The sequence below is a fragment of the Panicum virgatum genome, chromosome 6K, assembly GCF_016808335.1.
Source record: "Panicum virgatum strain AP13 chromosome 6K, P.virgatum_v5, whole genome shotgun sequence".
In the NCBI taxonomy this organism is placed as follows: domain Eukaryota; kingdom Viridiplantae; phylum Streptophyta; class Magnoliopsida; order Poales; family Poaceae; genus Panicum; species Panicum virgatum.
This window is the reverse complement of record NC_053141.1, coordinates 6,853,831-6,874,665: the sequence shown is the minus strand read 5'-3', so window position 1 is coordinate 6,874,665 and position 20,835 is coordinate 6,853,831. Positions and strand designations below refer to the sequence as shown.

Below are 20,835 nucleotides of genomic sequence, written 5' to 3'. Positions count from 1 at the left end.
TTAAATGCTTAGTATTCAAAATTGAGTTAATTTGAATGGATATGATCATGAGATGACATTTAGTATGCGATATAATTGAATATATGTCTTGTGAGAGTATTCAAACAAGTTGACATCAAGTTTGATTCAATTTGATGAACTATAGCTCAATTGCTCAAAATCTATCCTTTATTGTAAATCTGAGTAAGCTAAGAAGATAGCCATAGTTGGATGATCAAATCTATTTGGATTGGCTTGAAATTTGGTATGCATGCCCTACACTTATGGTACTAGTTGCTGTACAAATTTCATGAGAATATGATAAGAAATACTTTAGTTTTGGAGTGGATCTTGTCAATGCATGTGCAGCAGTTTTCAGCATGCACCCATGAGTGAAGATGTGAAATCTGGTAGCAATCTAGAAAAGCATTGAAGCTCAATTTTTTATGGCTACTAGATGACTTAGTGCCACACATCTCCACAAATTTTTGTGGCAATTCAACATGTACTTTGAGAGATTTGATGTATTCTTTGAGAAGTATAAAATCTGCCAGAAAAGTGACAAATGTTAGATTGATCTGGAGTCACTTAAATTGAAAGGTCCTCAAGTTGGAATCATCGTTACAAGTGGTTGAAGAACTTAGGTTTGGTTTTGAGAGGAGCTAGAAGCATGACAAGAAGCATGACAAGTATTAGGTACAAGACCATTTGATTGTAGAGTGTACTTATCACATTTTTGGTACTAAAATTGGAAGATCAAGAAAAGCAAGCAATACCCAATATAGAGAGATTCATGATAATTTAAGTATATTCAAATGGTATTCTCTCATGCAATCAAGGATCAAAGAGATGAAGCAAGCCAACCACAACAAGATAATGCATTTGATGATAAGTGATATTCATTTCATATGGGTGAAGGATGGTATTCATTGTCTTCACCAAGCTATTATAATTGGACTTCATGATGCTAGTTGGAGGACTAAATCAGAATCTAATGACTATCCTCTACTCCAACATAGCAAGGTGAAATTGCTTGACATATGCATTCATTATATGCTAAGGACATGATTAGTGCATATAGTCATATATAGTGATCATTCATGAAAAATAAAATATTTTTAAATGTTTTATGATGCCACTATTGCTTCTATGGTTGATATGATCTAGTGGTAACATATGACATGTTCATGAGCTAGTAAACCCAAGTAGTTGATCTAGAAAATGAGTTTTCAAGTGTTTAACTCAACATTGTCAAGATAACCCTTTGAATGAGGTGTGAAGAAGCTTGTCATTGGTTCAAACCGAGTTGAATTATTTGGGCAAGTAGTCTAGATCAAGTCAAAGAGAAAGAAGCTCATGGAAACAATCTAGTTCAAGAATTGGTTATCAATGTCAAATTCAATAAAGTGGTCCATCATGATTTTACAAGTGATACTAGATTCAACAAAAGGTATACATGGTCATACAAGTAGTATTCATTCAAGTAGATCTAGTGTAATAATGTTGGTTCCACAAGTGATCCTCAACTTTAAGTGATCAATTCAAATCAAGAAAGCTATCCTCATCAAGAAGAGCTCAAGATTCAAGTAGATTGACAAAATACTTTGACATAGGGGGAGGAGCCCCACTACAAAGTATCAAGGTCAAGGATCCTACTAGTATCCTACATGTGGCATTTCAAGGTGATCTTCATGCTTCCACATGTTGTTGTTACAAGTGGTGTCAATTTCAATCAAATTGAAAGTGTCCATCAAAAATGAAGATTCAAGACTCAACCATCTACCCAAGTCCAACTCTTTGTATCAAACCACAAATGCTTCATATGATTGCCTACAAGGGGTGTTCAAGTGGTAACCCTATAAGTACAAGAGGTACAACCTCAAGTGGTAGTCATTGATCTTCACATGGCCAATTTCATGTGGTTTCGGCCTTTTTATGGTCATTGATGATAAAGGGGGAGAGAAATGAACAAAGATATGAATTATCCTTGGATGACAAAGGGAGAGATGAGATGAGAGTGCGATCATGGACATGGATCAAGAGGAGCAATATTGAGGAGGATCAATATTCTTGGACAAGAGGAGCACACAAGTAGGGGGAGCAAGCTCATGAACTTAGTTGTTTGCATTTGATATATGCATATTCATGTGCTTGTTTGCATTTGCATAAGTTTTAAAATTTATATATGCATTGCTTGTGTGTGATGTATGCTACTCATAGAACTTGATTGATGATTTGATAACTAGCATGCATAGATTGTAGCTAGACATTTTTTTTACAAGTGAATCAAGAGCCATGCTAATATTGTTGATCTCATGAGGTATCTTGAGTTTTTTATAAATGTCTAGTTACTCATTGATGCTAAGGAATGAACTTCAAGGATGCAACTTAAATTAGTATCACGCTTCGAAGGTTTATCCTATATACCTTAGCATCACTTAGTAGTGATAACAATTCCACAAATTTCATATTTATGCATGTGTGGGAGTTTAAAACCAAATCTCTTGAGCACACATGTAGGGGGAGTTATCACTACCAAGTTGGATTTTTATGGTGCTTATCCAATCTTTTACAAGTGGTCTTAATGGTGGATAAGAAACATAAAATCCAAACCAAGTTAGCTATTTACACGTATGTGAAGTGCTAGCTTGGAATATCCTTAATTTCCATATCTTTGTAGAGTTGTCATCAATTACCAAAAAGGGGGAGATTGAAAGGCCCTTGTTTGGTTTTGGTAATTGAGTGACAACTTATGTGGACTAATAAGTGTTTATGTTGAGATACACAGGAGATTAGTCCACACAAAGACATTAGTATGAGCAACATGTGCCATGGAGGAGAAATGACTAAGTGTTGATGCTATGCTCATATAGTGTGATCGAGGAGCTCATTGCATATGAGACATGACATGGAGTTATGTGACCAAAGTGGAGAAGATCAAGACAAGGCTTGGCTTGATGGACCGGTTGCAATGGAGAAGGGCAAGTCAAGGCTTTGAAGCGAGGGACCGCGAGGCGGTGAAGCTTGGGCAAGATTTGGCGCCGATGGACCGAGGCAACGGTGAAGAGCGAGCAAGGTCAAGATCGATGGACCAAAGAGGTCATGTGATGATATGGAGTGGATCATATCATTTAAGAAAGATCAAGCCAAGTGTTGACTCATAATGATGATCAAAAGGCTTGATGGAGTTTGGTGCTTGTGTGGCATCAATATTTGGGAAGATGAAATGGAATGCGCAAGGCAAAGGTATGACTTGTAGGGCATTTCATTTCACCGGTCAAAGGTTGTGTAGAGAAGTGCATGACCGGATTTAGGATAGATGGCCGTACTATCAAGAGGGGCAAACTTGTTTGCATATCGGTCATCTAGTGCCACTTGAGCGATCTAACATTGCGATGTTGCTAGGATCGAGTGGCGTGGTGAGATCAAGTGAAAATCCTTTAAAAATGATTGTGAAATGCTAACACACATGCACATGGTGTTGTTCACGTGGTGGTGTTGGCACATTTGCAAAGGAGAAAGAGTTGGAGTTGATGTTGATCAACTTTGGGAAGCAAGAAAGGTCTTTTGGTTTTCTCCGGAAAATTAGGTTGTCTCTTGGAGTGGAATACTGCTTTGATCCATTGTGTTTTGGATCAAGAATTCAGTTGGGTTGTGTAGCCCTCTGAATTAGCTTTCCATAGAGTTCAAGATCACCTAATTTGGACATCGGAGCTAAGAGTTATGGTCGTTTTACCGAGGTACATTTCTGCTGGAAATAGACCAGCGGACGGTCCGCCCTAGACCTGCGGACGGTCCGCCCTTGAGGGGCGGACGGTCCGCCGTTATCTCGGTTGAGCTCAAACAGAACCGTTTTTGGCTCTGTGGGCGGTCCAAAATGACCTGCGGACCGTCCGGTCCATGGGGGCGGACGGTCCGCCTTTAAAAGCTGAAACGGGCGCAGAAACTTGGTAGTTCTGTCTTGGGTGTCCAAAATGAACTGCGGACCGTCCGGTCCTTGGGGGCGGACGGTCCGCCTCCTACTGAAATTTCTGGGACAGAAACACTGCGGTTTCTGTGTGTGCTCACGTTTTGAACTGCGGACAGTCCGCCCCTGGGGAGCGGACAATCTGCCGGTAACTTCCAGATTTAGTCAGAGACGTTTGCAAATCGGTTGGTTCGAAGTTTTGAACCGCGGACAGTCCGCCCCAGGGGCGCGGACAGTCCGCCCGGGGCTCTAACGGTCGACTCTGACACATAATCATTGCAGTTCTAGCCGTTGGTTTTAAATGGCGGACGGTCCGGTTGTTGCGAGGCGGACAGTCCGCAAAAACTCAGTTTTCACGGGATTTGAGTGTAACGGCTAGTTTGGGGCCTCCCTCTATAAATAGAGGGTGTGGCCGGCCATTTGAGTGGTGAGAGCACCTTGGGGACTTGGTGTCCATGTGTGAGAGTGCTTGAGAGCCCTCTACTCACTCTAACTTGATAGTAATCATCCGATCGAGTGAGAGAGCGATTCTAGTGCGATTGCTTTGAGAGATTGCATCGAGTGGCACTAGGTGATCGTGTTGCAAGCCGGTGTGCTTGTTACTCTTGGAGGTTGCCACCTCCTAAACGGCTTGGTGGCAAGAGACTCCGTTGAAGCCCGCAAGAAGTTTGTGCGGTGCTCCGGAGAAGAGTTTGTGAGGGGTATTGTGCTCACCCCGCGGGAGCCGCGAAGAGCAACTCTAGTTGAGCGAGACGTGAAGAGCAACAAGTGGTCCGGCCGGATCATGTGCTAGAGCTCGGTGTGAGCACTCCACGTGGGAGAGTGTGACTTGAGAGTCACCACTAGCAAGAGGATCGGCGGCAACCTTGGAGCTTGTCTCAACGGGGATTAGCTTGGTGGCAACCAAGTGAACCTCGGGATAAAAATCACCGTGTCAACTTTGTCTACTCTTCTCGGTGGTTTGCATTCTCCAAATCACAAGCATTGTATTTACATTCTTCTATATCTTGTGCTTGTGTAGTTGCTCTCTAGTGATTAGTTAGCTTGTGTAGCTTGCTAATCATCTTCTTGCTTGTGTAGCTAGAAGTAGAGATCCTAGTGTATCTAGTTAGCTTGTGTAACTTAATTAGTTGCTCTTACTTAGATTGTGTAACTAAGCAAGTTGAGCTCTTGCATTTGGATTGTGTATCCTTGTCCTTGAGCATCTAGTGAGCTTAGGTTGGCTTTGTGCTTTTGCTCATTAGAATTGTGTAGGAGCTCCCCCGGTTTGTGAAGTACTAGTGCTTAGGCTTATGTGACTTGGCATTAGAATTATTAAGAGAGCTCTTACTAGCTTGGCACTCCATTTGCTTTGTGTAGGATCTTTTTGGAGGTGCCTTAGAGTTATAGTTAGAGGGGTGTAGTCTTGGCTAAGCGAATAGTTTCAATTCCGCATAAGTTTCGGTTAGCCGGCGCAATTAGTTTTAGAAAGGACTATTCACCCCCCCTCTAGTCCGCCATCTCGACCCTACAGCGGCGCAGCTAGGCCGCCCTACGCCGCCGTCGTGCTGGCCGCCGCCCAGGGCGCGGCCGCAGGCGCCAGGGCGGACGCCGGGGAGGGTGCGGGCGCTGGGGCGGCCGGAACTGCCGCCGTCGCGTCCGCGAGGGCTGCGTCCCGACCCCTGCTCGCGCCTCCTCCCACCCTCGGCGCGACTACAGCAGGGGACGCGCTGGCCCCGACCGCGATTGGAGCAGGGGAGGCGGCGATTGGCGCAGGGGGCGAGCGTGCGGGCTCGGCCCCCGACCCCGCCCCTACCATGGCCGCCCAGGCTCCGGCGCGCGCCTCCTCCGCCGTGCGGCTCTTCGATGCGCACTGCCACCTCCAGGGCGCGATTCTGTTCCAGGCCGCCACCCAGGCGCCTCCTCCGCTCCAGGGCGCGGGCCGCGCCGCCGCGCAGGCCGCCATCGCGCCCGCCGCACAGGCTCAGGCCGTCGCGCCCGCAGACCTGGCCGCCGCCGCCGTCTTTGTGGCCGCCGCGCAGGCCGTCGCGCCCACCCTCATGCGCGCCGCCCCTGCTGCTGCGCGGGCACCCGCCGCGCATGCCGCCATTGCGCCCGCCACGAAGGCTCAGGCCGTCGCGCCCGCAGACCTGGCCGCCACCGCCCTTGCCGCCCCGCACGCCGTGCAGGCCGTCGCGCCCGCCGCCCAGGCCATGGCGCCCAGGGACCCGCGCGGGCCGCTGCCTCTCTCGCCGCTGCGCAGGCTGTCGCGCCCGCCGCGCACGCCGCTGTCACACCCTGAAATTTTTGAATTTCAGGATGTGATTGAAATTAAAAATAAAACAACAATTTTCTCATAATTTTAAAATTCTCCCAACATTTATTTTCTTTACAGAGAATTTAGTGTAAAAGAAAATAGATTGGTTGTTTTTTTAATTAAATAAGTTCATTTTGTTCGTGTTGCATTCATACTACAATGCATTATTTTATTTGTTTGTTCAATTTGAATTTGAATTTGAATTCTCTAAATTTAAATTTAGATTGAATTGAATTTGTTTGAATCAGTTTCAAAAATGCAAAACCTTTTCTTTTCCTCGACTTGTTTTCAGCCTAACAAGCCTATATCTCCCTCTCTTTTCTTTCCCCTGCAGCCCAACCCGCGCTGGCCCGAAGCACCTCCCCGGCCCAGCTTTTCCCGGCCCAGTCCAGCGCTCCCTCACGCCTCTCCCTTCCACCGACGGGTGGGTCCCACCGATCGGACCCATCTTCCTCGCCGTGCCGAGCCGGGACTCGCCCCCGAGTCCGAGTGGAGCACGCACCGCTCCGGCGTGGCGCGCACGCCAAGGAACCCTGAGCCCCGCCCTATATAAGGCGCCCTAGCTCCCTGGTATTGCACCGAAGCCGCAGCACCGCCTTCGCTCGCAAACCCTAGCTCTAGCTGCCGCGCCGCCGCCATTGGAGCTCGGAAGCTCGGGTCGCACGCGTCTCGCCGCTCCGACGCTTCCCCGTCGAGTCCACCCGCAGCAGAAGCTTCGCCGTGTGGAGAGGATTCCCTCCGGCTCTTTTCCCCTCTCCTTCGCGTGAGATAGCTCACCGTCGCCGCCCTTCCGCCATGCGTCGCCACAAGCGCGGCCCCGCCCGCTTTAGCTCGAGCCGCTGCCCTAGACGCGTTCGCCGTGCCGCGCGCGTGCTCCCAGAGCAAGACTCGAGTTGAATCGGGGCCGGAATCGTGTAGACGCGACACGCCGGCGATGCGCCGCCGCCAGCCGTCCGATCCTTCCCAGCCGTCCGATCTAGATCGGGTGGCCCAGATTGGATCTAAACCAAAGTCAAACCCCAGGGTACCGGTCAACCATGGTGGATTTGCAAAAGAGCCCCTCGCTTTTCTAGAAATTAAGCCGCGGTCCATGCCAGTTCAAAAGAATTTATAAACCAGCCCAATTTCTTTTGTTTTAGCCCCTGTTCTTTTGTAAAATAGAACCTGTCGTCCCTGTGTTGTAGTTTAGCTTGCTAGCCCCTGTAGTTTAGGTTTAATTTCATTTTAGTCCCTGGTTTCTTTAGAGCTAGCCCATGGAAGTTTAGATCTATCGCATATAAGTCCTTAGAACCTTGTTTTAGCCATATCTTTCACGTTTTAACTCCGTTTTCATCGATTCTCGTGCTCACGTGATCCTTGCAACGTGTGCGATAGCTTTATGACCCTGTTATCCTCTGTGAGCACAGTTTTCTGTGTCTTGCAAATCTTTTCCGCCAGTCTTCAACTCTATAGTTAATCGCAACTAGATCCCTAAAGCACCGTTTAGTCTATAGAATCACCGTTTTAGTTCCGTTTTCCGCGTTTCTTGAGCTCTTGTAACCAGAGCAACGAGCCCTATCCTCTAGTACGTTCTTTTAAAGCTTTTCTTTTGTTATGGTGTAATGTTCTTAGTTGTATCTTTTTGTTTGCTTTGTATGTCTGCTCGATGATTGCTTCGAGTAGAAGGATCGCTGTTCGAAGATTGAAGAATCAAGATTTCCAAGTGAGCCAGAGTGGAAGAGCAGTAAGAGTAGCTTTTCGTTGAAGAAAGGCAAGTGACCCTAACCATCTTTCTATCTATGCTTATATACAAGAATATGATGATTTAATTTGAACATGGAGAACCACCCAAGAAAACAGTACAACCACAATACTATATGGCTCTGGTCTTGGCTGATTAATTAGAGACTCTAGCTTGTGACAATCTTACCGAAAGGGCAAGAGGGGATGCATCGACGGGGTATAGCTCGGTCCTCTTAGGGCAATTGGTATTGTTTAATGGTCCTTTGGCAAGGAATCACCTCATTAGGACAGTGTTATGACCGCTTTGACTTGAGACCTTAGCGGATTGTCGTAGGTTAGGGAATCTTTGTAAAGGCCTCGTAGCGTCCCTATGCAATCATATCTCGGAAGTGTGATATTGTGCCTAGCTAGCACATTTCGTGGTTGGGTTCAAAGTTTTTCGGAACTTTTACGCGAATTGTGGTGAAAGTGTACAACCTCTACAGAGTTAAAACTAACCGGTTAGCCGTGCTCAAGGTCAAGAGCGGCTTGGACCCTCACATGAATAATAAACTTAAAGATGGATATAAATTATATTCTGGTTATTTCTTGTGGCCTTGCTGAGTACCAACCATAAGTGTACTCACCCTTACTTACTGCTGCTCAGAAGGAGAAAGTTATGGTGGAGTCTATTGAAGATGTTGCTGAGTTCTAGGCGTACGCAGCCCCCAGTCGATTGCCTGTGAAGTTTGAAACCTTCATTTCCAGGATAAGCTGTATAACTCTGATAGTGTTTTAATTATTTTAGTTTCTCTTTTTCGTGATATTGTTACTGATTATTCACTTATAATGTCTCTATATGTATGAAACTTGATCCTATCATACATATAGTTATCCATTCGGTTTTGTTCTTAAAACCGGGTGTGACAGAAGTGGTATCAGAGCTGTATCGACTGTAGGACGTAAGCCTAGGTAGCAATGGTCATTTTTCTTAAGATTTCCTCTGATATAAAATCTATTCCTGCTTGCTCTTTGACCCCCTCCATTGAATATTCTCTCCTTAACTATTTTCTTTTCTGAATCAACCTTGACAATCTTTTGTCACCTATCTATCTTATCATTTGCACTTTCTCATTTGCAAATGTAAATAAATAAATAAATAAATATATATATATATATATATATATATATATATATATATATATATATATATATATATATATATATCTTAAACTTTCTATTGACCTATTGTCCTCTTCATAAATTTTCTTTTTGATAATCAATTCTTGGTCAATTACCCTTTGTTGTTTCTCAACACCCTCAATCCTTCCGTTTATTCTTCTCTCTCCTAGACACTCCTTGACTTTCTTAAAAATTTATCTTGTTGATATGTCTTTCTTTTCTTTATTTTATCGAGCTTTCTCCGCTGAGCCTCTCCTCTTCTTTTCAAATAAATATCATTTTGATTCATCCCTTGACTTTTGATTCCAAAGTATCTCTTCTGATTCAAAAATACTTAGATGATCCGTGCCACGTATCCTAATGCCTGTCCAAGTTATCTGAAGAATGGAGCTACTAGTTCATCATGAGAGTCAAGTCGAAGCAATTGGAAACTATACCACCTGCTCACAATCCTGCTCATGTTGGATGGAGAATTCAAAGCACTACCAAAGATTCAAGCCTGAGCCACATGATGACACTCTCACTACTACTGCAATCACGATGGTGGAGTCAATGCTAGACAAGTTGAAGGAGGCATGTGTCATCAACAACGAAGTTGGAAGATATGACCATGATTAGGAGAACCCCTTCTAACTCTAAACAACGTTTAGTATCGTCTTTGACTATGTTGACTGGTGGAATTCGGTGTTTGCATGATGATGTTTGGCTTTATGACCTTGTCTGATTCGTTTCTTTGTAATGACTATTGGTGTATTGTGGGTCTTCTACCTACAATGACATCAGTTGTCTAGATGTTTTTTTTCTTTTAAACTTTTCCCCTCCTTGTTATCCTACGTCTATCTACCTAATACTGTGGAGGACACCAAGAAAGAAGTTCATGGCAACACCGTACCAGTAGTAGAAAGCTAAGCATCCGCAGTGGTCGACAGATGAGAGAAACTGAAGACAAGAATACTCTATTTTCCTTTCTGTTACCCCCATGTCTTTCTTCCCTTCACCTTGATCTATTTAATAATCGCAACTACCAAGAGATGGGGTGAAGATGATATTATGGACGTTACCTTGTCTTTCTTCTCTTTGCTAACCTTATTCCTACCACCCAACTAGATGGCGAGTCTCAACAGAAATCGATAAGATAGAGACAATAGAGAAGACCTCAACATTCCAGCACAAACTCCGGGAGTACAAGCAATGGTTCCAATCAGGGTCAACATCCAACAGCATGTCGCAGAGCAAGCCTCATTCCCTAGGAACGACAACTCCGTTAGCAGTGATAACCATTCAATTCCTACCGATCTGCCACTGTTTGATAAATAGAGGCTGTTAGCTATGCAAGCTCAAATCTTACAAGGAAGGTTGCAGCCTAATATAGTATCACCCCATGACATGGAGGTGACCAGGGCAGAAGTCCCCACCGGACCAGCGAAAAGGCAAGTTGCTGAAGCATGGAACAATGGAAAACGTAAGAGGAACACACTATCCGTATCAGTAAAAAAAAAGGAGAAATTTGGTGGCGATATTTATGGCAAGTTTGATAAATAAAAGACTTCGACATCTAGACAAGCAAGCCAGGATTGTGCTGAAAAGAAGTCAGGATATCTTAAAAGAAGACAGTTAGGCTAAAGGAAAAGCGATCAGGGAATCAGTGTAGCTCTCTATTCAATTCACTTTACCAAAGTACAAAGGAACTTCTTCGATAGATGGACTGACGAAGCCGAGGAAAGAATGGATCGTTAAAAATGGAGTTAAGGCTGAGTATCTGTGAAGTGTTATGTGTGAGTTACCAGGAATTAAAAGTATACATGGTAAGAAGGAATAACTGAGAACAAAGTTAACATGTGTCGGATGCTATCCACCTAAAAACTTTGTCTCTTGCTAGCCTTGAGAATCTCGGGACGAGATTCCTTTTAAGGGGGGTAGTTCTGTCACACCCTGAAATTTTTGAATTTCAGGATGTGATTGAAATTAAAAATAAAACAACAATTTTCTCATAATTTTAAAATTCTCCCAACATTTATTTTCTTTACAGATAATTTAGTGTAAAAGAAAATAGATTGGTTGTTTTTTAATTAAATAAGGTAATTTTGTTTGTGTTGCATTCATGTTGCAATGCATTATTTTATTTGTTTGTTCAATTTGAATTTGAATTCTCTGAATTTAAATTTAGATTGAATTGAATTTGTTTGAATCAGTTTCAAAAATGCAAAACCTTTTCTTTTCCTCAACTTGAGTTTTCAGCCCAACAAGCCTATATCTCCCTCTCTTTTCTTTCCCCTGCAGCCCAACCCGCGCCAGCCCGAAGCACCTTCCCGGCCCAGCTTTTCCCGGCCCAGTCCAGCGCTCCCTCACGCCTCTCCCTTCCACCGATGGGTGGGTCCCGCCGGTCGGACCCATCTTCCCCGCCGTGCCGAGCCGGGACTCGCCCCCGAGTCCGGGTGGAGCACGCGCCGCTCCGGCGTGGCGCGCACGCCAAGGAACCCCGAGCCCCACCCTATATAAGGCACCCTAGCTCCCCGGTATCGCACTGAAGCCGCAGCGCCGCCTTCGCTCGCAAACCATAGCTCTAGCCGCCGTGCCGGCGCCATTGGAGCTCGGAAGCTCGGGTCGCATGCGTCTCACCGCTCCGCCACTTCCCCATCGAGTCCACCCGCAGCAGAAGCTTCACCGTGTGGAGAGGATTCCCTCCGGCTCTTTTCCCCTCTCCCTTACCCTCTCCTTCGTGCGAGATAGCTCGCCGTCGCTGCCCTTCCGCCATGCGCCGCTGCAAGCGCTGCCCCGCCCGCTTTAGTTCGAGCCGCTGCCCTAGACGCGTTCGCCGTGCCGCGCGCGTGCTCCCAGAGCAAGACTCGAGTTGAATCGGGGCCAGAATCGTGTAGACACGACACGCTGGCGATGTGCCGCCGCCTAGCTCGCCGCCGACAGCTCTGCGCCGCCGCCAGCCGTCCGATCCATCCCAGCCGTCCGATCTAGATCGGGTGGCCCAGATTGGATCTAAACCAAAGTCAAACCCCAGGGTACCGGGCAACCATGGCGGATTTGCAAAAGAGCCCCTCGCTTTTCTAGAAATCAAGCCGCGGTCCATGCCAGTTCAAAAGAATTTAGAAACCAGCCCAGTTTCTTTTGTTTTAGCCCCTGTTCTTTTGTAAAATAGAACCTGTCATCCCTGTGTTGTAGTTTAGCTTGCTAGCCCCTGTAGTTTAGGTTTAATTTCGTTTTAGTCCCTGGTTTCTTTAGAGCTAGCCCCTGGAAGTTTAGATCTATCGCAAATAAGTCCTTAGAACCTTGTTTTAGCCATATCTTTCACGTTTTAACTCCATTTTCATCGATTCTCGCACTCACGTGATCCTTGCAACGTGTGCGATAGCTTTATGACCTTGTTATCCTCTGTGAGCACAGTTTTTTGTGTCTTGCAAATCTTTTCCGCTAGTCTTCAACTCTATAGTTAATCGCGACTAGATCCCTGAAGCACCGTTTAGTCTATAGAATCACCGTTTTAGTTCCGTTTTCCGCGCTTCTTGAGCTCTTGTAACCATAGCAACGAGCCCTATCCTCTAGTACATTCTTTTAAAGCATTTCTTTTGTTATGGTGTAATGTTCTTAGTTGTATCTTTTTGTTTGCTTTGTATGTTTGCTCGATGATTGCTTCGAGTAGAAGGATCGCTGTTCGAAGATTGAAGAATCAAGATTTCCAAGTGAGCCAGAGCGGAAGAGCCGTAAGAGTAGCTTTTCGTTGGAGAAAGTCAAGTGACCCTAACCGTCTTTCTATCTATGCTTATATACAGGAATATGATGATTTAATTGGAACATGGAGAACCACCCAAGAAAACAGTACAACCACAATATTATATGGCTCTGGTCTTGGCTGATTAATTAGAGACTCTAGCTTGTGATAATCTTACCGAAAGGGCAAGAGGGGATGCATTAACGGGGTATAGCTCGGTCCTCTTGGGGCAATTGGTATTGTTTAATGGTCCTTTGGCAAGGAACCACCTCATTAGGACAGTGTTATGACCGCTTTGACTTGAAACCTTAGCGGATTGTCGTAGGTTAGGGAATCTTTGTAAAGGCCTCGTAGCGTCCTTATGCAATCACATCTCAGAAGTGTGATATTGTGCCTAGCTAGCACATTTCGTGGTTGGGTTCAAAGTTCTTCGAAACTTTTATGCGAATTGTGGTGAAAGTGTACAACCTCTGCAGAGTTAAAACTAACCAGTTAGCCGTGCTCAAGGTCAAGAGCGGCTTGGACCCTCACATGATTAATAAACTTAAAGATGGATATAAATCATATTCTGGTTATTTCTTGTGGCCTTGCTGAGTACCAACCATAAGTGTACTCACCCTTCCTTACTGCTGCTCAGAAGGAGAAAGTTATGGTGGAGTCTATTGAAGATGTTGCTGAGTTCTAGGCGTACGCAGCCCCCAGTCGATTGCCTGTGAAGTTTGAAGCCTTCGTTTTCAGGATAAGTTGTATAACTCTGATAGTGTTTTAATTGTTTTAGTTTCTCTTTTTCGTGATACTGTTACTGATTATTCACTTATAATGTCTCTATATGTATGAAAATTGATCCTGGCATACATATAGTTATGCATTCGGTTTTGTTTTTAAAACCGGGTGTGACAGCCGCGCCGGTCCAAACTGTCACAGGCCCTCGTCCTCGGCCCAAGCCGGCGGCCATGCTCGCCGCTGCTGCTCCCCTGTTCGCGCCGTTCTAGACACCGCCCGCTCCACCCAGCCAGCAGCCGACCTGGCCTGGGGGTGGGACCAGGCCGCACTGGCACAGTCCTTCAGCGCCATGGGGCGGACGCCGCCGGTCTGCACCGAGTGGATCGCCGACTTGGGTGCCTCCTTCCGCACCACCCAACATGCCGGTATCCTCTCTTCTGTCCGACCCCCACACCCCTCTTGTCCTTCTTCCATCATGGTTGGTGACGGATCTTGCCTTCCTGTCACCGCCGTGGGTTCTGCTCCTGGCTCTTTTCATCTTCCCAATGTCCTTGTTGCTCCTCAGATGGTTCATAACCTTCTTTCCATTCGTCAGTTTACAGCTGACAATTCTTGTTCCATCGAGTTTGATTCTTCTGGCTTCACTGTAAAGGATTCAGCCTCCCGGCGTCCGCTACTCTGGTGTGACAGCACGGGGCCCCTTTACACCCTTCACCTTCCTTCTTCTGATGCACCACTCTCGTCTTCTTCTTCGCCCTGACCGTCTTGGTCTGCCGTATTGCCACGACGCCGTCTTCCACCACCTGGCACCGCCGTCTTGGTCACCCTGGCCGCGACGTTCTAGCTCAGCTCAGTCGTAGTACCGACGTTCCTGGTACTAGGGCTCCTGCTGAGCCCCTCTGCCATGCGTGCCAGCTCGGTCGTCATGTTCGGCTCCCTTTTTCCTCTTCTTCTTCGCATGCGACGCATGCATTTGACCTTGTTCACTGTGATCTGTGGACCTCTCTAGTACTTAGCCTTTTTGGTTATAAGTACTATCTGGTGGTGGTCGACGACTTCTCGCACTACTCTTGGACGTTTCCTTTGCGCGTCAAGTCTGAGACCTTCCCCACCCTCCTACACTTCTTTGCCTGGGTGTCCACTCAGTTTGGCCTCACCGTTAAGGCCGTCCAGTGTGACAACGTGTGGGAGTTTGACAACTCCACCTCCCGTTCCTTCTTCCTGTCTCGGGGTGTTCAGCTGCGTATATCTTGTCCGTATACCTCTCCTCAGAACGGCAAGGCTGAGCGGATGATTTGCACGATGAACGACGTCGTGCGCACCCTTCTGATCCAGGCTTCTCTGCCCCCACGCTTCTGGGCTGAGAGCCTCCACACCGCCACCTACCTGCTCAACTGCATTCCGTCCACTGCTTCTCCTGCTCCCACTCCACACCACGCTCTCTTCGGTACCCCTCCTCGCTACGATCACCTTCGGGTTTTCGGGTGTGCGTGTTACCCTAACACCTCCGCCACCGCTTCTCACAAGCTGGCGCCCCGCTCGACTCGTTGTGTGTTCCTCGGGTACTCCCCTGACCACAAGGGGTACCGATGCTTTGACCTCACCTCTCGCCGCATTCTGATCTCCCGACACGTCATCTTTGACGAGTCGGATTTCCCCTACTCTACCTCCTCTACACCTTCTGCTGACCACGAGCTGGAGTCTCTGTTTCCGACTGACCCGGTGGTTCAGACACCGTTACCTGTCTGTTCTTTTTCTGCAGGTTTTCCTGGCACGTCGGCACCGTTTCCGGTCATCCTTGCTGCGCCGAGCGCGGCCTCGGTGCCCGCGGTCGCGCCACGCGCGACCCCGGACTTCCGGTCGTGCCGCGCGCGGACCCGGTGTCTCCCGCTGCGCCACGCGCGTCCCCAGTGCCTTCACCTGCACCTGCGCGGTACGCTCAGCCGGTGCAGGTGTACCGGCATCGTTCGGCGCTGAGACTGGCGCCGCCTCCTGCTCCGGAGGCTCCTGCGATGCCGACGCCGGAGCCGTCGCCGCCGCCTCCTCCTCCGGCTCCCTCTCGAGCCGAGCCGGATATATACCACCCGCCAGTCATCCAACGGGATCCTCGGCATATCCATCCCATGGTGACTCGGCGGATGGCGTCTCAGGCTGCGACTCTCTCCGCCACCGAGGGAGAACCGCGGGTCTCTCCAGTACCCTCCTCTGTCTGCGACGCCTTGGCGGATCCTCACTGGCGTCGCGCGATGGAAGAGGAGTACGCGGCTCTTCTTGCCAACCAGACGTGGGACCTCGTGCCGCGTCCGTCTAGTTCAATGTGGTGACTGGCAAGTGGATCTGGACGCATAAGCGTCGGACTGATGGCACACTAGAGCGCTACAAGGCTCGCTGGGTTCTCCGGGGGTTCACTCAGCGGCCTGGTGTGGACTATGATGAGACCTTCAGCCCAGTCGTGAAGCCCGCTACGGTGCGCACGGTCCTCTCGCTTGCACTCTCGCGCTCTTGGCTTGTGCACCAACTGGACGTGAAGAATGCGTTTCTTCACGGCACTCTGTCAGAGACTGTCTACTGCTCTCAGCCAGCGGGATTTGTGGATTCGAGTCGTCTGGATATGGTCTGCCGGCTCAACAAGTCTCTCTATGGACTGAAGCAGGCTCCTCGGGCTTGGTACTCTCGGTTCGCCACGTTCTTGCTGACATTGGGGTTCACCGAGGCCAAGTCTGACACGTCTCTCTTCGTCTACCGCCGTGGGGATGAGACTTCCTATCTGCTGCTCTACGTTGATGATATTGTGCTCACAGCCTCTAGTCAGCGGTTGCTTCAGAGTGTCATCTCCTCTCTGCAGCAGGAGTTTGCTATGAAGGATCTCGGTCAGCTCCACCATTTCTTGGGCGTCACTGTTGAGCCTCGCACATCTGGTCTTCTCCTGCACCAGCGGCAGTACGCACTCGATATCCTGGAGCGGGCTGGGATGACTGATTGCAAGCCCTACTCCACTCCTGTCGACACTCAGGCGAAGCTGTTCGCTGATCTGGGTGATCCGGTGGCTGATCCTACTGTCTACCGGAGTCTGGTTGGTGCTTTGCAGTACCTCACCTTCACCAGGCTGGACCTCACCTACGCTGTCTAGCAGGTCTGTCTCCATATGCATGGTCCCTGGGAGTCACACCTTGCTGCGCTGAAGCGTCTCCTCCGCTACGTCCGTGGCACTGTGGACCTTGGCCTGGTGCTTCACCACTCGTCCTCTGCTGAGCTGGTGGTCTACACCGACGCTGACTGGGCTGGCTGCCCTGACACTCGTCGCTCCACTTCCGGCTACGCCGTCTTCCTAGGCGGTAACATGGTCTCCTGGTCGTCCAAGCGGCAGCCGGTTGTCTCCCGCTCCAGTGCCGAGGCGGAGTACCGGGCTGTCGCTAACGGCGTAGCGGAGGCGTCCTGGCTACGACAGCTCTTGGCGGAGCTCCACAGCCCGCTCGCCAAGAGCACGCTCGTCTACTGCGACAACGTCAGCGCCGTGTATCTCTCTACCAACCCCGTCCAGCATCAGCGGACGAAGCACGTGGAGATCGACCTACACTTCATGCGCGACAGAGTCGCAATCGGCGACGTTCGGGTACTCCATGTCCCGACTACCTCCCAGTTTGCTGACATCTTCACTAAGGGGCTGCCCTCCTCGACCTTTTCGGAGTTTCGATCCAGCCTCAACGTAGCCGGCAGCTAGTTGTGGCTGGGGGGTATTTGCCCTTTGTACTCTCTTCTTGTCCAGTCTTGAACACCACTGTGTCGGTAGTTCAGACTGCGGGGGGGTGTTAGCTTTCTTGTTGTCCAGTCTTAAACACCGCTGCGCCGGTAGTTCAGACTGCAGGGGGGTGTTGGAGTATATTGAGCCCATGTGTATAGATGCCCATCTAGAGGCCATTGTATAGGTATTATATATACCCACCCTTCTAGAGTTGGAGGAATACAAGCCATCATTTCCTCCTACAATGTCTTTGCTGTCAGAGCTAAAACTGCATGTCCGTTATAAAGAAGCAGCTCTTGAGCTAGACAGTGAGAATAATGTTGAGTCACCTCTGTTGGAACTGAAGTTATCTGGCTGTGACTTTTTATTCCTCCCAATTCCATCACAGCCAGCACTTGGTATCTGGAGATGGTTTGGGAAACTTGTTTCTTTGAATATTGATCGTTGCGATGCGCTTGTCTATTGGCCTGAGGATGTGTTCAAAAGCTTGGTATCCTTGAAGGATTTGACAGTTACCTCCTGCGATAATTTAGTGGGGCCTGCACAAGTAAAAGTTGAGGCAGCACCAACAATGAGTCAGGTCCTGCCACACCTAAACTTTTTGCTTGTATCATTTTGTGGTAAGCTGACAGAGCTCTTTGTTCTTCCCCCATCTATCACTGCAATCCATATTGGGTTCTGTGAAAAGCTTAAGTTCACAGGGGGAGAATCAAAGAGTGTACATGTGGAGCAGGTAAACACTAGTACGTCACTGGAATACCATGCATCCACCAGTGTGTCAATGCAACCGGCATCACGAACAAATCATTCTCTGCCTTGCTTGGAATATCTACAATTAGATGGTTGCCCTAGCTTGGTAACACTAAACCTATCACCGGCCCTCAAGTTGTTAGGTATTTGTGGGTGTCCAGAGCTTTGTTTTGTGTCAGGGCAGCTGGATGCGCTTAAGCATTTGAATACTTATGGCTGCAATAAGTTGCAGTCGATGGATTCCTTAGGGCACTTGCCGTCATTAGTAAGCCTCCGTCTTGAGAGGTGTAAACGCTTGGCATCCTTACCTGGTGTTCTAGGGAGTTATTCAGCTCTTCGGGAACTTACTATCAAATATTGCCCGGCCATAGATATGAAGCCTCTCTACAAATGACACCAGCAGCGTCTTGACAGCCTTGAAAAAAGAGACTTGTCACATGCCCATTCAAAGACAAACGATCCCCGTGAAGGTACATTCCAATCCATTGTTCTATATGCATTCTACTTTTTCTTTCGTCCTTCATGTTGCTGATTCAAAATTTCAATTCCCTTGGCTTGTATGTTGTCATGTGCAAGTTTGCTCGGTACATTTGATGGTATAAAAGTCAGTCTGTTGATTTCAAGTTATTGGCCGTTCTTATTTCCTCACATGTATCTCAGTTTTTTTTTTCTTTTTCCTTTTTGGTTGGCTGAGGAGACTGAAAGAGTGTAGTTCGGTGTGGCTATTGTAACATTACTGGTGAGAGGAACACCACTTCATATAAGTTTTGCAGATTGATAGAGCTAAGAGATGATTCTAAATTGTTTATTACCATGCCAATTAGTCAGCAAATTTGTCTAGCTCCCTTCCCTCCAACTGGGCCTTAGAGCCAGTGCACCAGGGTCCAGGGTGCATCTGTCTTTGACTGTGGAGGTTAGCCGATCGGGCACCACTGGGGGAGTTCAGTTTGCCACACTTGGACGAAAAATGTGATATTGTCTGGTCTTAACCAAACTCGAGTAACGATTAGACTTGCCCCCCACAACTAGTTATATTCAATGACTTGCAACATTTTTTCTTTATTTCGGATGCATGTTAGTATGTCAGGGAGTGCGAGCCCCAATTTGTTCAAAGTTTCAAATGTTCGCCTCCAAATCTCAGATGCTCCTCTTAAGATCCAATTCCATTATTCCATATAAGTTCAAAGTTTAGTATATTTGTCTTGGATGCAGTAACTTGTTCACAGAGATAATTCCTGGCATCATTTTTTCATTGTTAGGGCCTAAACTGAAGGACCCAAAAACCTGGAAGTGTTCCATTCGTGGACATCGGCGTAACCCTTTCTGAAGTCCCAAATACAGGTGTACATGTTAGAAAAGGTTTGTGGCACTAAACTAAGCAACTTGTATCCATTAAGTCTGATTTAAGTAAAGCATCTATATTTGGTTCTGCCTGTGCCTGTTGCTGATCTTGTGTGGTTCCCTTCCAGGACTACTAATCCCAGAAGCCATCAATGAAGGTGTTGATGAAAACGGAGTCTAGTACTTATCGAGGATCACCAGCATGACGTTTTAGACTTTATAGATTCCAAGGTCTGGCAAATTGAAGCAGCTTGAAAAGCTCAATCTATCGTGAAACATATGCCCAAGTTTCACAATAGGCGAAGGTCAACAATCTGAACACACACATGCGTCCTATGCACTGTAAGTATTTCCTTGAACAAAAACTGATGTCGACACTTGCTGTTCTTTTTGCCTTCGCTGTTCCTATGTGGCATTGGCACTGCCATACGGGATTTGGAAATTACATGATCTGTTTCACAGATGCCCTGAACTTGCCTCTGTATGCCTGTAGAAATGAAGTTTGGGAGTGTCCAGAACAGCTGCACTGCGCCACACGCAAGAGATGTGCCAGGACGGCCAAAAGCTTTGTAGCATGGACAACGAGCAGGCGCAGAGCAACTGCAGGCAGTATTTGCACCCATAGGTTGGCCCGGTCTGGCTTTTGCAATGTTGGTTTGTTTCATCGTGGTCTCTGTGAACTGTGACTTTACTAACTATACTTTGTATTCATAGTTTCATAAGTATTATAGTACTATAGTCAAGAAATGGACGCCCAGGGCTGCACGGTTTGAATTTATGATTTCAACCTTTTGCTATTGGACATTGGAGTGGACCAGTCTTCTGGAACTGAAAAGCCAAAGGTGCATGATCACTCCAGCTGGAAGCAGCAATTTTACTCCCGACTGTGGCCACCAATCTTGCTAGTTTTCTTGTGTTTTCCGGTTCAGGCACTGAGAGTGAGAGTTGGAGGAATAAAAATTGATGGATTCATGACCAAAGATGCATGATCACTGAATCAGTTTAGTCTACAACATAAAAAAAACGCGGCCGGAGTGGGTGAAACGGCCCCGCCGTATTTCATTAAGAGGAAGTGACAACGACTTCTCCGGCCGCAGAAAAACCCCCTGGACTCTAGCCCATGTCCACCGAGGGGGATTTTTTACCCACAGGGTAAAATTCGCCCTAGCTGAAATTCGAACTCGCGACCTATGGGGAGCGACGCTAATGAACCGTGCTAACCAACTGGTTACCCGACCTTTCGCGTTTAGTCTACAACATATGAGCAGATTAGCTATAAAAGCATTTATTACATATGAGGTCAGGATTAGAGGGAACTGAACCAGATCCATGAGAATAATTGAAGTGACGAGGGTTCAGTTTCCTGATTTCCTCTAATATCTCACTTTGAATTTGATTCCAAAAAAAAGTAGCCCACATCACAAAGTACTTGT

At 47.4% G+C, this 20,835-nt stretch overlaps 1 protein-coding gene across 1 annotated transcript; it reads right to left on the bottom strand.

Moving 5' to 3' along the window:
- Window positions 1-5,477: 5,477 nt before the first annotated feature.
- Window positions 5,478-5,891, bottom strand: LOC120713185 (oleosin-B6-like). Its single transcript, XM_039999189.1, has one exon. It carries the CDS (start codon window positions 5,889-5,891, stop codon window positions 5,478-5,480), a length of 414 nt encoding a protein of 137 aa, XP_039855123.1.
- Between the last annotated feature and the right edge of the window lie 14,944 nt (window positions 5,892-20,835).